This window comes from Macaca fascicularis, chromosome 10 (genome assembly GCF_037993035.2).
Source record: "Macaca fascicularis isolate 582-1 chromosome 10, T2T-MFA8v1.1".
Taxonomy (NCBI): domain Eukaryota; kingdom Metazoa; phylum Chordata; class Mammalia; order Primates; family Cercopithecidae; genus Macaca; species Macaca fascicularis.
In genome coordinates this window covers 7,986,639-8,005,701 of record NC_088384.1, presented here as the reverse complement: position 1 = coordinate 8,005,701, position 19,063 = coordinate 7,986,639, and the positions used below count along the sequence as shown (strand labels likewise).

The following is a 19,063-nucleotide window of genomic DNA, read 5'->3' as shown; positions in this document are numbered from 1 at the left end:
CACCACCACACCCAGCTATTTTTTTTTGTATCTGAGTAGCTGGGATTACAGGCGCCCACCGCCACACCCAGCTATTTTTTTTTGTATCTGAGTAGCTGGGATTACAGGCGCCCACCGCCACACCCAGCTATTTTTTTTTGTATCTGAGTAGCTGGGATTACAGGCGCCCACCGCCACACTCAGCTATTTTTTTTTGTATCTGAGTAGCTGGGATTACAGGCGCCCACCACCACACCCAGCTATTTTTTTTTTGTATTTTCAGTAGAGACAGGGTTTCACCATGTGGCCAGGCTGGTTTCAAACTCCTGACCTCAGGTGATCTGCCCACCTCGGCCTCCCAAAGTACTGGGATTACAGGCATAAGCCACCGACTTTTTATAGCAGCTTAAATGCATCAACTAAAGCCAATATATTAACATGGATAAATCTTAAATACATTACTATAAGCAAGAAAAAATAAGTGCAGATACAACATTCAATATCATATCACTTATATAAAGCTTAAAAATATGCAACACAATAGTGTATTTTGTTCAGAAACATCCATCTAAATGGCAAAAATGAAAAAAAATCACAAAAACCACAGTGTTTAGGCACCTGGAGTCAGGCTTACAAATCAGCCCCACCACTCACTAGCTGTGGATAATACTTTATGTCTCTGTGCTAAGGCCTCGTCTCTCAACTGGGGATATTAATAGCTTGTATCTCACAGTGACCTCAACATGATTATACATGTTAATATATATACAACGGACTAGAAACAGTGGCAGGTACACAGAAGACATGCTATAGTGTTTGCTGCTATGATTCACCTCAAACCTGAAAAATGTTCATGCTGTTTGCTTTAGTAATCTCATTCCCCAGACCATCTTCTGGGATCTAAGACTCCTTAGAACTCTAAAACAACCAGAGAAAACAAGCTCCCAAACTTCTTTGAAAAATAAAATAAAAAAATAAAATAAAATAAATAAAAATTTCCAACAAAGTAAAGGATGCATATTCACCTTCTAATAGTCTGTAGAATTTATACCAGTGTTTCATTTAGAATAAGCTAATTACATGAGGTGATTGCCAATTTATCTGATATGGTTCTAATCAATTATCCATTTTGTAAAAACTACTTTTAGCTCATTTTCAAAGAGATGCTTATGTGCTGCAGACGTTCTTACCTCCTCAAGGAAACAGCTAAAGTTCTGGAGAAAATATTTCCAATTTATATAGGGGGTTAGATGAATTCTTAGTTTCCTCAAAAAATAATGATACTGATTGTCCGTTAGTTTGTGACAGAAATCCTTAAGAACTTGTCCAAATTCTGTAGACTTTACAAATCCTGTATCCTCTTTATCCAATGCAGAAAATGCCTAAAAAGAAAGAAAAGAAAAAAAGATGGCAAATGCTACTGTCAAATGAATACTTCTAAAACACTTTCCTTAAGTACCGTTTCTGATGAATGCAAATGAAGCCTAGTGTATAAAAACACCTTGTAAATTTTAAATTACTAAATAAATGCACCATTATTGAAGGACTGAGACAAGTACGATATGAACGCAGTACGGGAGCTTATGAGTTCTAGAGGAAATTTGCCTTACTTGCTCCTATTTGGATGTGAGGAGGAAGGAGAATAAAGAGGAATCCTGGCCCGAAGCACCTATAACCGTCCTGATGGAAGCCTCACCCCTGCTCCCAGGATCCCTGTTTTACAGAACAGAGCAGAGAGTAACTTGCTCAAGCTCTCTTGGCCCTTACATTCTACTTCCTTTAAGTATTAATTAGTTGTAACAGGAGGCTCAGGAGAGACCTCACCGCATCGCATCGGGGCAGGGGTCTCAAGGCAGTAGTTTGACTGTGGGAGCAGCTGGGAGGAGGGATCAGGGGACCACCCTGACCTCACCACTGTCCTTCACAGCAAGGCTTGTGCACGGCTGCTGTCCTTTCCTGAGTCTCGGCCAGAGCCCGAGTGACCTCGCATCATGAGAAGCTACCCCAGGCCTGTGCTGGAGCAGAGGGAGCACACATTGCGAATCCTACAGTAGAGGAGTTAAACTGAAAAAGTGCAAAAATGTGCTATAAAAAGAAAGCACATTTTTTTTTCCATCTGTCGAAATAAAATCATTGATTTTTATTGCACCGGGAAATCTGCATCCAGGGGTAGATTAAAATCTTTTTTTAAAGGAAGAATTTAGAGTGCCTGCAAACCCCACACCCTTCTGATTAATTCTCATTCGGGGCTAATTAGGCACACCCCATTGGCCTAACAGGGTGATGGCATATGTGTAATAAAATTAACCTTAAAATGTCAGATGCTTCACATTTTCATGTAGTCCGTGGTAACACGAGGTAGCTGTGTACAGTGGGAAGTCCCCTAGGCAGGAGTTGTTCTGGAAACCTGGGCTCTGCTGCCCACCAGAAGTCCTGAACCTCTCTAAACTTTAGCTTCTTCACTGTAAAGATGGACTTAACTCAGAGGGCAGGTGTAAGTTTTCCTAAGTTTACTGGAAAATGCCCCCATCCAGGTACCTGGCCCCTGGGGATCTCAAATGTTAAGGAGAACGATCATAAGAATGAACACAGCCAATTGTGCCGCAGGGGCAGCGACAGCGGCAGGCTCGAGAGTGAAGAGGAGCCTCGTGTGTCGCTCAGCTGGCTGGGCCGCCCCTCCTCACCCCTTCCCTCCCTACTAATCCCTCATACCGGGACTCCGGAGCCCACCTTTCTTCTCTACACCAAGGAAATTGGGATGTGATTTACAAAAAATAAAAAGCTTAAAATAGATCTCAGGAGTGGAGAGTGAGTGATTCCCACCTCCAAGAGTTTGATACCCTAAAAGGGTCACTAGCCTTGATTTCTTCAAAAGTCAAGACACTAAGGTCGATCCTCAAAAGAAGTCATGGGCAGTAGACAGCACATCTCAAGTAAAGATCTTCAGGACTTTAATTCTTCAAACCACCTGGACTGGAAAAGGGCTGTGACAAATACATTTCCCCTTCCTTCTCATGTTCCGGGCTCTGCTCCATAGTCCCTGTGTGACCCTGGGCAGGTTTATTCATGCTGAACCTCAGTTTCCCCTCCTATAGAGTGGAACCACGAGCCCCACCTTGCAAGGTTATGATCAAAGAGAAAAAGACTCCTGAACTCTCATTAGGGCTTGTGGCCCCCAGCGCCCCGGGAAGCCCTCTAGAATGTGTGGAGCCAGGACTCTGTGATGTTAGAAGGCATGTTCACTGTGGGGATTGAGAGGTGTTGACTGGATCTTGCAGTCTGGGTTGCTGTGGCTGTTTGGGCTCTGGATGCCGGCTTCCCACAGGATGCTTCCGATGTGCTGCCTTGTTCATCCCCGACGCCTGCCCTCTGCAGACACATGGGGAAACTCACCTGGGAGCACCACCTCACCAGGAGGCTGGTTCCAAACACAATATCCAAGGACACCAGCACAGTCCACAGCATCATTACTCCACACACAAGCATCATTCCCTACACGGAGGCATCATTCCCTACACGGAGGCATCATTCCCTACACGCAGGCATCACTCCCTACACGGAGGCATCATTCCCTACACGCAGGCATCACTCCCTACACGGAGGCATCACTCCCTACACGGAGGCATCATTCCCTACACGCAGGCATCACTCCCTACACGGAGGCATCATTCCCTACACGCAGGCATCACTCCCTACACGGAGGCATCACTCCCTACACGGAGGCATCACTCCCTACACGCAGGCATCATTCCCTACACGCAGGCATCATTCCCTACACGCAGGCATCATTCCCTACACGCAGGCATCATTCCCTACACGGAGGCATCACTCCCTACACGGAGGCATCATTCCCTACACGCAGGCATCACTCCCTACACGGAGGCATCATTCCCTACACGCAGGCATCACTCCCTACACGGAGGCATCATTCCCTACACGCAGGCATCATTCCACACACACAGGCATCATTCCGTACACTGTCTAAAGACCATGCAGATGGAAGCTGCAGAATGTCAGCCTACTCAGGTTGCTCCCGGAGGACTTGCTCCTGGAGGACTTCACAATGAAGTCTCTGTGCCACAGCCCGGCCCAGTTCAACCCCTTCAAGGCCACCTTCAGTCCTTCATCTCTGTGGGCCCAGTGCTTGGCTGCGCTGAGAGCTCCCAGGATGTGCTGAGCCCACTCTTGCCCAAGGGCCTCTATTTTCTATCTTTTTTGCCCAGAGTCCCATGACCTCACCCCAGAGTCAGCATTTCTAAACGCTGAGCACTCCCAACTTAGAGAGCACATGCTGGGGTGGAAGAGTGGACACACATTTACTCACATAAAAGCTCTGCTCGTGGTTAACTAGACACCCCAAGGAGAATGAACAGAGATGGGAGGGGTTTCAGGGTGGGGCTGAGAGGTGTTTTCATGAATCAGGATGAGTTTTCACAATAAAGCACTTTCAGCCTGTCATACCGTGGACAAAGCCAGCTGGGAGGACTCAACTACTTCCTGGATCTTCCTCACAACCTCCTGTGGATTCAGCGTTGCAAAATTGATTGGCATGCTCTCTTCCTTTTCCTTGGGCTGAGCTCCTGTTGACTTGCTGTTCTCCACTGCTCTCAGGAAGTCGACGTAATTGATGGAATTATCATGCCGGCTGACTCCCCAGCTTGTCCCAAAAGGAAGAAAAGAACATATTCATTTTAAAAGCCACCCTACTGCTTATTCATTCAACAAACAGTTGCTGAGCACAGAGCAACGTGGGGAAAATGAATAATTTTAAGACACCATTCCCCGCCCTGTAGGTGCAGACATGGTAGTTAGCTCTGCTATCAGGCAGGCACACACATTCTGCAATATAAGGACTCAGGGTGATGAGAGGTGACAGTGCAGTTCACTGACGGCCGGGGGCCACAGCTGCCTGGCCTGAAGACCTGAGGCATGAAGGGATAGCAGGGTTGGTGGCTTTGCAGAAGACGAAGGGAGATGTCTGCTGAGAATCCGGCCCTATGATGGGGGCACATGAAAGTATGTTGGCAGGGATGTGACATTCGCAGAGCAGTATCACAGGAAGATAAATCTGACAGTGCCTCAAAGACAGTCTGGAAGTGAGACTGTGGGGTGGTGGCAGTGGCAGGAGAGTAGCAGTCTGGATGGGAGGCTCCTGGGGTCATGGAGGCCTTAACTAAGAAGGGCCTGGACTTAGAAATGGCAGTGGGATTTGAGAGAGGAAACATGTCAAAGACAGTGAAAAGAAGAAGAGGAAATGAGTAAGAAATATATTAAATTCTCTTTCAGGAGTGGTTGAAATGAAGTTGTCAAGCTGAAAGCAGTCAAAAGATATTTTGCAAAACCTATCTAGCTGAGGATTTTCTCAAATAAAAATTCCACCTGCATTGATGGCTCAGCAAGGACATCCCTGTGGAAACAGAGGCTCCTTCATCCCCTTGACTCTGACACAGAAGAAATTACCTAAGTTCTGGAAGACTAAATTGTGAGGTAAAATCCAAAAGTCTCAGGGAACATATAGTATATCTATTAAAGATGCAAAATAATTCAAAATAAAGTTTAATTGCATTCAAAGTTCACATTTCTACAACTTAAATTCCTGGGGAATTGCTGGCACTTAAACACCTAAACTTTCTCTCAGCAGGATTGGGCTCAAGTGTCAACGTAGAAGAGCTTGGAACGCTGGTAAGCTGGAGAGAGAAGTTTCCAGTGATTCAGATATCTGCTTCTAAAGAAGACGAGCCAAGAGCTGAGCTTTTCCAACCCACAGCTGCAAAGCCGCCTTGCACAGGCCCTGCATCGGGTCGGCTTGCATGACGGCGACATCGAGGAAAAGGACAATCAACACTATTTCATCAGCGGGAGAAATTGCCAACGTGGTATTAAAATGTAGTAATAAAATCATATGCATATGCTAATCTCAGTAGTATTTAGAAAAGTCTATTTTGGATCTAGAAAAGAATAATCTACATATAATTACAAATAACAGAGATGTTTATCATCAAGAGGTCTTTGAGAAGAAACAAGCAACTGTGCAATGGATCCTTATTAAGGTTTCAATGCATAAAAAAGTTGATCACCCCCATTGAAAGGTGGGCTTCAGATATCCCACAGTCCTTTTGTTGTTGTTTATAAAAGTATCAAGCCTATGCTTTAACAAGAATCTCTTATAATCATTTAGTTAATTTATCTGCTATTTTTCCATGATTTATTCATTGAATGCATATGAATTCTTGTTCAGCTGGAAATAGATTCAGCGAGAGGAGATCCCGTTTAAGGAAGAAAAAAACATATAGGCATTTGAGGATGAAATGGTCCTTCCTTTCTATACACACACACACACACAGACACAGACACACACACACATACATACACACAGGCATTGGACTTCTCGTAGTTCAAACACAATAGATCAATGTTTTCAAACTTTTAAGGTAATAATTTTCTTCTTAAGATTCTATGCTCAGACAATCCAGCAATGTGTGCAAAGAAGAATTTAAAAAGTTTAGTTCAATAAGAACTCAGAAAATTTACTTCCTGTCCACCCTTTCTTATGAGATTACTTCAGGAAGTACTCCAGCAAAAGAAGAATGTAAATCAAGAAATAAAGAGATGTGGGATATAGGAGACAGGGGATCCAACCTAGGCAATAGTGGAGGCAGCACAGGATGCTCTTTGGATCACAGAACTAGAGCAGGAAAATGGTGGGGGGCAGGGGTAGGTTCTTAAATAGAGATGCCAGGGGAAAAAAACTCAAGAGAGGAGAAAGTGGAATAGAATGCTGGGGAAACCTAACGGTAAAAAATAATGACCTTTATCTGAGCCCTGTTCTATAAAAAAGTGATGGTTAAATAAATCACCCCAACCTTAATGTCCCTGGATAAGTCTACTGCAAAGAATTACCTTTTCCCCATATGACTTAGAAAAGATTCATAGACACCCCAAGGCTTACCTCTGATAGCAAGGACATACACCCTCCAAATTCCCAGTCTCAGTCTCATAAATTATTAGCTGAACTGTTTGTTCCCACTGACTAATCTGAACAAAATATCTGCTAACTGATCACAGTTTAGTTAAGCTACTCTCCTTCCTCCAGAACCTTGAACTTGGACCCACCTCAGCCTAAGCCAGCAACAGAATGTGGAATAGCCCCTCCCTAATAGCTCCTCAAGGACTCTGACCACAGGAAAGATGTTTCTTGTTCAGCTGTCTGGTCACACCATCTATTTGTCTTACTTCCCATGCTTGGTTCTTTCCATCCTTGTTTACTCTTCCCTATTAAACAAAAGCCCTCTTCTGCTTGCTCTTTGAGATGCTTACAGATTTCATGGTTGGGGCATTCTCTCTATTGTAATAGTCTTCCTCTCCCTGCTGCAATAGTCTTTTCAGATAAAGGCTCTTTTACCTAAATATGGATTTGTCTTTATTTGACAAGATAAAACAAAGGCAAATATCATAAAGAAAATAAAGAATAAATTAAACTCCAGGAAATAACCTATCCAATAAAATCATAGTATAGATATGAAACAAATTTAAAATATTGCTATGGTCTATTTGTGTCCCCCCAAAATTCATATGTTAAAATGTTAACTCCTAAGGTAATGACCTTTTAGCAGGTGAGTCCTTTGGGAGGTGATTAGTTCATGAAAACAGAGCCCTCATGAATGAGATTAGTGCCTTTATGAAAGAGGCCCCAGAGAGACCTTTGTCCCTTCTGCCACATGAGGTTACAGTGAAAAGACAGACATCTATGATCCAGGACATTTTCAGCAGACACTAAATCCGCTGGTACCTCAACACTGGACTTCCTAGCCTCCAGAACTGTGAGAAATGAATTTCTGTTGTTTATAAGCCACCCAATTTGTATTTTTTTATGGCAGCCCAAAGGGACTGAGACAAATGTGAAATGATTTTCGGCAATTGGTGTGATCTACGAGAGAATCTATTTGATACTAAGGCTAGAGGCTCAGGGATAGTACAACTGGAAAGCAAGCTAGTTTTCTTTCATTACCTGACACTGAACAATATTTACATAGTTATAATAAAATGGTATTTAATAGTTTTCAAGTTTTAGAATCAACCTATGAACGAAGCAGGAAGGAACTAGTTGTGGCTGTGGGACAGAAGGTTAAATTTAACTACCTAACCAAAGGAAAAATCAGTGTAGCCACCAAAAGCTGGACGTGGAAGGAGTGGGGAAAGTGGCAGAGAGAGGAGGAGAAGAATTGAGGTCATGGGGCAAAATGTCACCCTGAAACCTGGAGACACAGGCACATGCAGAGAATCACAGCTGGGGCCTGTTTTCCTGGAGCAAAAGCCTTTGGAGTCACAGGCTGGCAGGAATACTTACATGGTAATCGTGGCAAATTGGTAGAAACTGAGTGTGGACTAGTGTAAGAGTAAGAAATTCTGGGGGCCTAGTCTTAGGTACCTCCCCACCCCCACCACCACTTTCATGGGCTTTAACTTCAGGAGTCTCACTAGCTTCTCAGAGTGAAGACCTGAGAAAGATCCCCTCAGGGTTCTGGCAGGGGAAGGGGAAGAGCAATCCTGGTGAAATATGTCCCGAGCCTTCTCTATAACTACTTTCCAAGGGAAAAGACTTTCTGAGAGCCTTATCTTAGCTTTGGGGGAAGGACAACCAGCCAACTCCAGCCCCCTCTAGCATTCCTGTTTCACCTAAGCAGAAAAAAACTCAATAAATATTTCTAAAGGTTGCAGCCCATGGACTCAGCCCACTAAAAGACAGAAATGTAATCATAAAACTATAGAATGTTTCCCCTCCCCAATATTTTACCACCACATCAATCCAGCTCTAGTGAAATAATAATGGATTACAACTGAAAGAACTGCAAAACACACAATCTATTTAAGAAGGAGGTCCTAAGGAAACCCATGAAAACAGGCGAGGAAAAAACAAGGATGCTGGAGAAAATTACAGCCTTTGCACCAATAGCTACAGCAAACATTAAACACATCCTAACTCCCAGCCAAATGAACATAAAATCTCTAAAGGCCTATATACCTCAGTTCCTGTCTGGCTTTTAACAACAACAAAAATTACAATGCATATAAAGAAAAGGCACAGTATGAAGAAACCAAGCAAGCTTCAAAAGCAGACTCATATATGACATGTATTTTGAAATTATCAGATAGGGAATTTAAAATAACTATGGTTAATATGTAAAGTGTTCTTATGGAAAAAGTAAACAACATGCAAGAACAAGTGGGCAATATAATCAGAGATGGAAACTCTAAGAAAGAATTAAAAGAAAATGCCAGAAATTAAAACAAAACAAAACAAAACAAAAAAACCACTCTAACAGGAATGAAGAATGGCTTTGATGGGCTCATCAGTAGACTGCACATGGTTGAGGAGAGAATTAGTGAGTTTGAGGTATGTCAGTATGTCAGTAGAAACCTCTCAAACTGAAATGCAAAGAAAAAAAAAGGATGGGAAGGGGTGGACAGGACAATATATCTAAAGACTGGGGGAAAATTTCAAAATGTGTAACACTTGCATCACTGGAATACCAGAAGGAGAAAGATAAATAAGCAAAGAAACAAAAGAACAAACAAAAGCAAAAACAAAACAAAAAGAAAAACCCACTTTAATTAATAATGGTAGAAACATTTCCCAAATTAAAGGCAGACAGCAAATCACAGATCCAGGAAGTTCAGAGAACACCAAGCAGGATAAATCCCCCCAAATCTATACCTAAACATACTATATTCAAACTGGAGAAAACTAAAGACAAAGAGAAAATCTTGAAAGAAGCCAGAAAATCTTAGGAAAATACCCTTATCTATAGAGGAACAAAGATAATGAATTATAATACATCAGGCTTCTTGCCAGAAATCACGCAAGCAAGAGGAGAGTGGACTGAAATGTTTGAAGTGTTAAAATATTTCAACAGCTTAAACCCAGAATGCTAAATCCAGTATTCTCTGTCAGAAATAAAGGAGAAATAAAGCCTTTCTCAGACAAACAAAACTGAGAGACTTCATGATCAGCAGCCCTACCCTTCAAGAAATGTAAAAAGGCATTCTTCAGACAGAAGGAAAATCATACAGATCTACATCAAGAAGAGAAGGGTGTCAGAGAAGGAATAAGTGATGGTAAAATAACATCTTTTATTTTCTCACTCTGAGTTGATCAGTGGAGTAATAATAACCACCATGTGTTGGGTGATTGAAGCACACAGGTAAATGAATGCCAGCCATGTTATCAGGCACAGAAGGGAGAAATCGAAAATACCCTTTTATAAGTTTTCTGAACTTCCCACTAAGTTGTATTGTGTTACTTAAAGGTGGGCTTAGGCTAGCTCTAAATGTATACTGCAAACTCTTGAGCAACCAATGATTTTTTTTTTTTTTTTTTGGTGACATGGTCTTGCTTTTTTTGCCCAGGCTGGAGTACAATGGTGCAATCGTAGCTCACTGCAGCCTTGAATTCCTGGGCTCAAGGGATAAAAAATGTTTTAAAGAGGAAAGGGGCCGGACGCGGTGGCTCACGCCTGTAATCCCAGCACTTTGGGAGGCCGAGGCGGGCAGATCACGAGGTCAGGAGATTGAGACCATTCTGGCTAACATGGTGAAAACCCGTCTCTGCTAAAAATACAAAAAATTAGCTGGGTGTGGTGGCAGCTGCCTGTAGTCCCAGCTACTCGGGAGGCTGAGGCAGGAAAATGGCATGAACCTGGGAGGCGGAGTTTGCAGTGAGCCGAGATCACGCCACTGCACTCCAACCTGGGCGACAGAGTGAGACTCCATCTCAAAAAAAAGAAAAAAAAAAGAGGAAAGGGGTGCTAATATTCTCCCCCTTACAAAGTAAGGGACATAAGAGTCATGCATTCTGTCAGCACAGCAAAATTATATAGACAGAAATAGGAGTCAGAGGAGGCAATTAGCTCAAGTTGTTTCAGGGTAAAAGTGCACGAGAATAAGACTTCCTGTCAAATACAGTGGCTTGAACACACATATCTAGTTCTGTTACCACTCAAAACTCTTCTAAAATGACAGAAAAGGGAGTTTTAAAAGGTATAAAACAGTGGTTTTCAAGGTGGGGTGCAAGAGTCCAGCAGCATCAGCATCACCTGAGCCCTTGTTATGAATGCACATTCTCGGGCCCCACTGAATCAGAAACTTTGGGGGAGGGGCCCAACAATCTTGAGTTTTAACGAGCCCTTGCAATGATTCCGATGCTTGGAGTTTGCGGACCGCTGGCATAAACTCCTAAGGACTAGGAGTATGTGGAAGAAGAAAACAGCTGCTGGAGAATCTACAGGTAATGGGAATAGATGTATCAGAATCCAAGAAATTACTTTATAAAACAAACAGAGGGAATGTGGAAGAGAGAAGATCTGATATGCCCTGCAAATACCCTCAGAGGCTCTGGAACTGATGATATCAGGTATATCTAGAAGTGGAGCTCAAGGAGGAGTTAAAATAGGGTTGATTAAAAGACTGGGAAGCAAGCAGACCCCAGACCTCTCGTCAGACTTCACGTGTCTGGGTGCCTGTCCCTCCCAACCCTAATGGGAGAATATACCTAGAGGTATATTCTCTGGAGATGCTGTTTCTGAGCAGGAGGGCATCTGTCTGAGTCCAAGGTAGGGAGGGTTCTTAATGAAAAGGGGAGGATTAATAAAAAGTATATACACTGACTGTTAATATATAATATAAATAAAAGCATATACACTGACTGTTAGTTTCCTGTGGCTTTGTAACAAAATAGTACATATCTGGTGGCTTAAAGGAATGCACATTGATTCTCCTACAGTTCTGGACACCAGAATCTAAAATGAGTTCCCTGTTGTTGGCAGGATTGTACTCTCCCTGGAGATTCCAGGAAAGAATCTGTTCTTTGCCTCTTCCAGCTTCTGGGGGCAGTTGGCAGCCCCTGGCTTGCGGCCACATCACTCCACTCTTTGTCTCCCTGGTCACATGTCCTTCTCTTTGTCTGTCTGTTTCAAATTTCCCTCTGCCTCCCTCTTATAAGCACACCTGTGATGGCATTGAGGGCCCATCCAGATAACCCAGGCTCATCTTCCCTTCTCCAGGTCCTTAGCTTAGTTGCATCTATAAAGATCCTTTTTCCAAAAAAGGTAATGTCCACAGATTCCAGGAATCAGGACCTGTATATCTTTGGGAGGCATGATTCAGCTTACCACAGTGACTGCTGAAATATCCAGCCTTCTGTGCCTAGTCAGTTCCTAGTGTTGACAGCAGAAGACCAAAGAGTCTTCTCTCATTGGGCTGCCCAATTAGCAAACAAATAAATAAATCATCACACCAAATCTACAGGGATACATAGTTGAATTAGAATTTCAGATAAACAACAAAATTTTTAGTATAACTCAAATATTACATGAGACATACTTATATTTAAAAATTATTGTCTATCTGAAGTCCTAATTTAACTGACCATCTTATATTTTATCTGGCAAGTCTATTCTCTGGCAAATCTGAAAAGGCCAAACAAAAAGTTTTAAAGATACTGACACTGGGGGCCCCTCAAGAAAACTTCAAGTCAGATTACCATACAGTTCAATTCAAAGTCAGCAAGCTCCACCTATCTGTGTAGAACTTCTAATCTGCAACTCAGTACCCTGTCCTCCACTCTTAGTATGGACATATTTTTGAAGAAAATATCCAACATGAATAATAGATTTAAAAAGCAACATTGAGGAGAGACTTATCTGCTAAAGAAAACTTTTTTAAAAAGCCTATTGTTAATACCTTCAGAGAAATGAGACAGTACATCCATGAAACAAGAGCAGGATGTTATAAAAAAGGAACACACAGAGAACTAAAATGAGCTCTAGTAATTAGAAATATAAGTATGGCAGCAGAAACAAAAATCTCAAAGAAGGACTGGGAGCTAAAATTGAGGAAATCTCCCAGAAGGTAAAGCAGAAAGAAAAAGAGAAAGGAGAAAAAAATATTTAAAATAAGTAAGAGAACAGTCCAGGCAGTTCAACATTTAATAACAATAGGAGTTTCAGAAAGAATAGAACAGGGGAGGAATTCATTAATAAAATAAGTCAAGAAACTTCCTAAGAATTGAAGAACATGAAAAGGGCAATCTTCAAGAAGATGAAGCTGACAGATTAGCTGATACGTCTCGATGGATTGGAAAGAGATTAAGTTGGGGATTTAATTAGTAGGAGAATAAGTACATAGGAAACTAAATGAACAGAAGAAATAGGATAATTTGACTTCAGGGAAAAAGTGCTATGTAGAAAAGAAAAGTGATGAGCTAGTCACAGCAATGTAGATCTAGGATGTGGAGCGAACCAAAACTGACACAGCAATACGATAGGCACGTGGTATGTGGAGGTAAGTTTTCGTGTGTTTCCATGGGGTAATGGAGGCTGAAACGGGTGAGATGGTTGGTGGCATGGGATGAGTGGACAATAGTTAAACCTACATTTTCTTGGTAGTAAGTCAATATAAACTGCTTAAAAGTGAAAAATCAAGAAGTTGCAATATATGCCTGTCACTTAGAAGTAGGGACATCCAGCTGGGCATGGTGGCTCACACCTGTAATCCCAGTACTTTGGGAGGCCGAGGCGGGAGGATCATGAGGTCAGGAGATGGAGAGCATCCTGGTTAACACGGTGAAATCCCATCTCTACTAAAAATACAAAAAACTACCCGGGTGTGCTGGTGGGCACCTGTAGTCCCAGCTACTCTGGAGGCTGAGGCAGGAGAATGTCATGAACCTGGGAGGTGGAGATTGCAGTGAGCCGAGATCATGCCACTGCACTCCAGCCTGGGGGACAGAGCGAGACGCCATCTCAAAAAAAAAAAAAAAAAAAAAGAAGAAGAAGAAGAAAAAGAAGTAGGGACATTCACTATCAAAAGATATCAGTCAACAGTGTTGGAAGTTGTTCACTTTGGATAGGGAAATAAAGGCTGCAGCAGGGCAAACGAACTGCTGGTTTTAGTAACCAGCCTCGTAGAACTATGTGATTCCTGCCAAAGTGCCTGAATAACTTGAATAAAATAAGAACTAATGTTGACTGGGCACAGTGGCTCACACCTATAATCACAGCACTTTGGGAGGCTGAGGTGGGTGGATCACCTGCGGTCAGGAGTTTGAGACCACTCTGGCCAACATGGTGAAACCCCGTCTCTACTGAAAATACAAAAATTGGCCAGGTGTGGTGGCGGGCACCTGTAATCCCAGCTATTTGGGAGCCTGAGGCAGGAGAATCACTTGAACCCAGGAGGCAGAGGTTGCAGTGAGCCGAGATCGTGCCACTGCATTCCAGCCTGGCTGACAGAGCGAGACTCCATCTCAAAAAAACAAAACAAATAAACAAACAAACAAACAAAAACACTAATGTTAAGAAATGGTGGTACTGCTGCTAAGACACATCAGGAAAAGTTACGCATTTGTCAGAGTGCTTTCTTTTATTGCTTTGGGTGGACTCAAACCCATTCTAGTGTAATCCAGCCAACAGGAAGACATGGAGGATATTTTCATCTCAGAAGGCTGTTTGGGAGGACATACAGTAGAAACAAAGGCAATTCTCCAGTATGTTTTTCAGGGCCGTGAGAAACATATTTAACCTAGGCAAAAAAGACCTGTTTAGCAGATTGGTCAGCTCCCCTTCCGTAAGAGAACAGCCACATTCTTCCAGCACCTTCTGCATCTTGCATATGGATATGTAGTTGGTTTTAGATTTATCGATTTTGGTGAATGCTTTGCTGATATCTTGATAGCAGTCCACAAGCTTATCCCTGAAAGAGAGTACATTGCAGATATGCCCTAAAATCAGGAAAAACAAATAACTCCTTTAAAGCAAACATTTCATGATTATTCTAATGCAATGAGCCGATGGCTCATCTAAGAACTAATTTTGAAGATGTTTTACAGCCTCAGCGTAACACTGACATTAAAAGATATCCCGGAAAAATTGTAAGTCCGTATCATTATCATTTTGTTATTACCATCATTAGCAAAACCACGCTAGAGAAAGTACAGCTTTGTCTTTGTACTAGAATTGATACTTTAAAAACGGAACCAAGAATTGAAAAAGCTAGTGATTTTACATACAGACATGTGAAATACACCCTCTTTCTCAATAAACACCAACTGAGCACCTATGACGTGCCAGATGCTCCTGTAGGTGTTGGGACATGTCTAGTGAATCAAAGGGGCATCCCTAGAAGGATTTCCATTCCAGTCGTGGGGAGACAGACAATAAACAGAAGATAGAAGTATAGCACGGTGGGACAGTAGGTTTACAGGCAAAAAAAACAAAAAACAAAAAAACAAACAAAAAAAACGACGGTAGGTTTGTAGGTTTGTGGCTTACAGGCACTTTGGCTGTAGGCTCTTTTTCTTCAGCAAAGACTGGGATGCAAAAGAGTCAGCCAGGGACTGGAGAACAGCTAGTGCCAAGGCCCTAAGGAGGAGTGGAGAAGGGCAGCAAGCGAAGAGTGTGGAGATGGACGGGGGGCCTTGTCGGTGCTAGGGCAAGGGAGTGCCAGAGATCCTGTTTTTTTTTTGTTTGTTTGTTTGTTTGTTTGTTTTTTTTTTTTTTTTAACCAGGCATTTTTATTATTAAGAAGCAGCCATGTAGTGCCAAAGAACCCCTGGTGTTTTGTTTGTTTGTTTGTTTGTTTGTTTTATTTATTTATTTTTTTTTTTTTGAGATGGAGTCTTGCTCTGTTACCCAGGCTGGAGTGCAGTGACGCCATCTCGGCTCACTGCAACCTCTGCCTTCTGGGTTCATGCCATTCTCCTGCCTCAGCCTCCCTAGTAGTTGGGACTACAGATGCCCACCACCACGCCCAGGTAATTTTATGTATTTTTAGTAGAGACGGGGTTTCACTGTGTTAGCCAGGATGGTCTTGATCTCCTGACCTCATGATCCTCCCGCCTCGGCCTCCCAAAGTGCTGGGATTACAGGCTTGAGCCACCACGTCCAGCCGACCCCATTTTTTGTGTTTTTTTTTGTGTGTGTTTTTTTTTTTTTTTTTTTTTAAACTAGGCTTTTTATTGTTAAGAAACAGCCACTGACCAGGCATGGTGACTCACACCTGTAATCCCAACACTTTGGGAGGCCGCGGTGGGTGGATCACGAGGTCAGGAGTTCAGGACCAGCCTGGCCAACATGGTGAAACCCCGTCTCTCCTAAAAATACACAAAAATTAGCCGGGCATGGTGGTGGGCATCTGTAATCCCAGCTACTAGAGATGCTGAGGCAGGAGAATCACTTCAACCTGGGAGGCAGAGTTTGCAGTGAGCCGAGATCATGCTACTGTACTCCAGACTGGGCAACAGAGCAAGACTCTGTCTAAAAAAAAAAAAAGAAAGAAAAAGAAAAACAGTCACCACACGGTGTGAATCCATGGAAAAATCAAGGGCCGTGCTGCCATCTCAAGTACGCACTCACATGTGACCTCTCAGCCCTGCAAGGCGGTGTCATCAGCCCTACTTTCTAGGCCAGGAACAGGACAGCACGAGAGCCCAGGGCGGAATCAGGACAAGACCGGGCCTTTCACTCACAGTGAGGGAGACAGACACAGCATCTTCCTGTCACTCCCAGCTTCAGGGCTGATTTTCTTGCAGGATGTGTGATCTCAAGTCTCTGTGATTCAGAGACACTGAATTTTCAGTCTGGGAAAATTCTCTCCTAACTTGAAAAAGTTGCAGATAAGGAACTCAAAAAGTGCAGAAATCTTCAAGAAGAAACAATCTTGCACTTGATCTATGGTGGATTGGCTGTAAATTCAATAATTTCAACTCACCCAGGTCCCTGAAAATGTCTTCCTTACAAACTGAGTAATATGCCTGTCTGATGGGCTGAGACGTGAATTCCCCAGGGGAAAGAATGTGCTATAAATTCTAGAGACGAAATCTTTGGTGGTAATTGTCTACCACTTCAGGTATGTATTTGTGGGAGAGGATGCCTAGAAAAAATAATCCATAGGAACAGAAACATCAGGACTCTGGGAGAGGTGAGATTCCGTGGGAATATTCAGGGTGATGGTGGAGAGCAGCATTTACTTTGAAGCCACTGGGGTGATCAACTCCCTTGTCTTGCTGGCCTCCAGCTTGGAATGGGCTCCCATGACATTTGAGTACTTAATACACATGACTGCAGGAACCGCTCTGTGCGTGTATACCAACAGCAGCAACATTTTGGATTCCCCTACAGGTGTACATTGAATTCAGTCCCACGTTGCAGAATGATTACTCGTCATCACAACTATTATATTCCACTTAATTCTTCAAAATGAAAGCAAATGAAGGTGGAAAAAAAAAATCCAAACATTTTTTTGAGATACATATTTTTAGAAAATTGAAGCATTCAGCGTTTCTTGGACTGGTTTCCAGGCGGTAATTATTTCCCTTGCTGAGTAAATATGTGCACAGAGTAAATGAGGGTTTAGAGCACAGATCATAGCACAGTGCCAAACAGAAACGGTGTCAGCCGACACTCAGCGACAAAGCTGCACTGGGTCTGTGTCCAGTTCCTGGTCTGGGCAACAAGACAGAGGCCAGAAGAGGGCATTGTTATGGCCAATGGACAGCCACAGAGCCCCTCACACACAGGCCTCAGCCACAGGCCTCCCCACTCTGGTGCTGCTGAAAAATTGCACACCTCTCCATTTGCATTTTCCAATGAGCCTGTGTTATGTGGCTCATTTACTGCTGCTATTCTGATTCTGAATCTTCAACTCAGACTCAAGCAAAAAGAGCAAGGCATGGAAAATAAATGCAAAAAGAAAAAAAGATTTTTCTTAATCTTCAAAATGTATTTTAGGGTACTCCAAACAAAATGAATTCCCTTAGATTTCAGAGGCAAATACAAAATTGTGGTCACTTTAATGGAACATGACTCACATCTGTCAATCTGATCAGAGTGTCAGTATAGATGAGGAGGCAAAAAAAAAAAAAAAAAAAAAATCCTGGAAACATTGAATCTTCATTAGAAAGACCCACTGACAGCAAAATTTAAAAACAGGCCATCCTAAAGGACAAGGTTATTTGGGAATTTTTACAAGCCGATATTTTCAAGGAAACTGAAATTGGTCATGCATTTGTCTTCTTTACTAAGAGAGCATGGGTGTGGCAAGGGGGAGTGGGTGAGAGTGAATTAGTTAACTGAGCTTGATGATCTGAAATGCATTGTCTTGCAGCTCGCAGTTCTTTTAGCTGCACGCCCATGCTCCGTGTGGAACAGAGGTACAGGCGGAGAAAGCGTGTACTGGGAGTGCCCAGGATGCATGGTTTCTCTCCTAGAGCCTCATTACTCACAAGTGGCAGGAAAGACGAGAAGAGAAGACACGAGCGGGTAATGAGGCCAACCCTGTCTAGTAAAGATAAATTCCACTTTTTCATTAGCTTTATGGCATATTTGATTTATACCAATCTTGTGCATATTTTACTTTGAATTTCACAAACTCAATTCTCTGCTTTCAGGCTTCATAACTCAGTAACTTAGACGTAATTCAGGGGTGTGTTCAAACTGCTCTTCTCTTAAACCCCGTTTAGCTATTACATTTCATCCTGTGTCCTTGGCATTCTCAGTTCCTCTGGAGATTCATTCATTCATTCAGGTGCTATGGGAGGTGGTGGGACAGAGAGTGAACCTTGCCTTTTGAAATGACAGACAGGAGACAGACTCACAAACATGTAAGAGCAAGATGGAACTAAGGCAGAGCTATAGAGCAGCAGGTAAGAGCCACATGTGTAGGGGGTGTGGATGGGAGACCAAGGATTGAGATCATGCCAAGAAAATCTGTCTCATTGCTGTAGTCACATCATATGCAGCTCAATTTTTTTCTCTGTTATAAATGTTAAAAATACGACAAGAGTAGCTGGGCGCGGTGGCTCACGCCTGCAATCCCAGCACTTTGGGAGGCCGAGGCAGGAGGATCACCTGAGGTCGGGAGTTTGAGACCAGCCTGACCAAAATGGAGAAACCCTGTCTCTGCTAAAAATACAAAAGTAGCCAGGCGTGGTGGTACATGCCTTAATCCCAGCTACTTGGGAGGCTGAGGCAGGAGAATTGCTTGAACCTGGGAGGCAGAGGTTGCAGAGAGCTGAGATTGTACCACGGCA

The 19,063-nt window shown here is 42.9% G+C and overlaps 1 protein-coding gene across 3 annotated transcripts in view; it reads right to left on the bottom strand.

Moving 5' to 3' along the window:
• Positions 1–19,063, bottom strand: part of EFCAB6 (EF-hand calcium binding domain 6) — a 309,283-nt gene that overhangs the window by 51,603 nt on the left and 238,617 nt on the right. For all 3 annotated transcript variants that reach the window (XM_005567057.5, XM_065522029.2, XM_074003581.1), the window contains 3 exons: positions 14,572–14,727; positions 4,441–4,636; positions 1,170–1,361 (listed from right to left, as the gene is read on the bottom strand). In XM_005567057.5, coding sequence (XP_005567114.3) covers positions 1,170–1,361; positions 4,441–4,636; positions 14,572–14,727 — 544 coding nt within the window. The remainder of the gene's footprint in view (positions 1–1,169; positions 1,362–4,440; positions 4,637–14,571; positions 14,728–19,063) is intronic.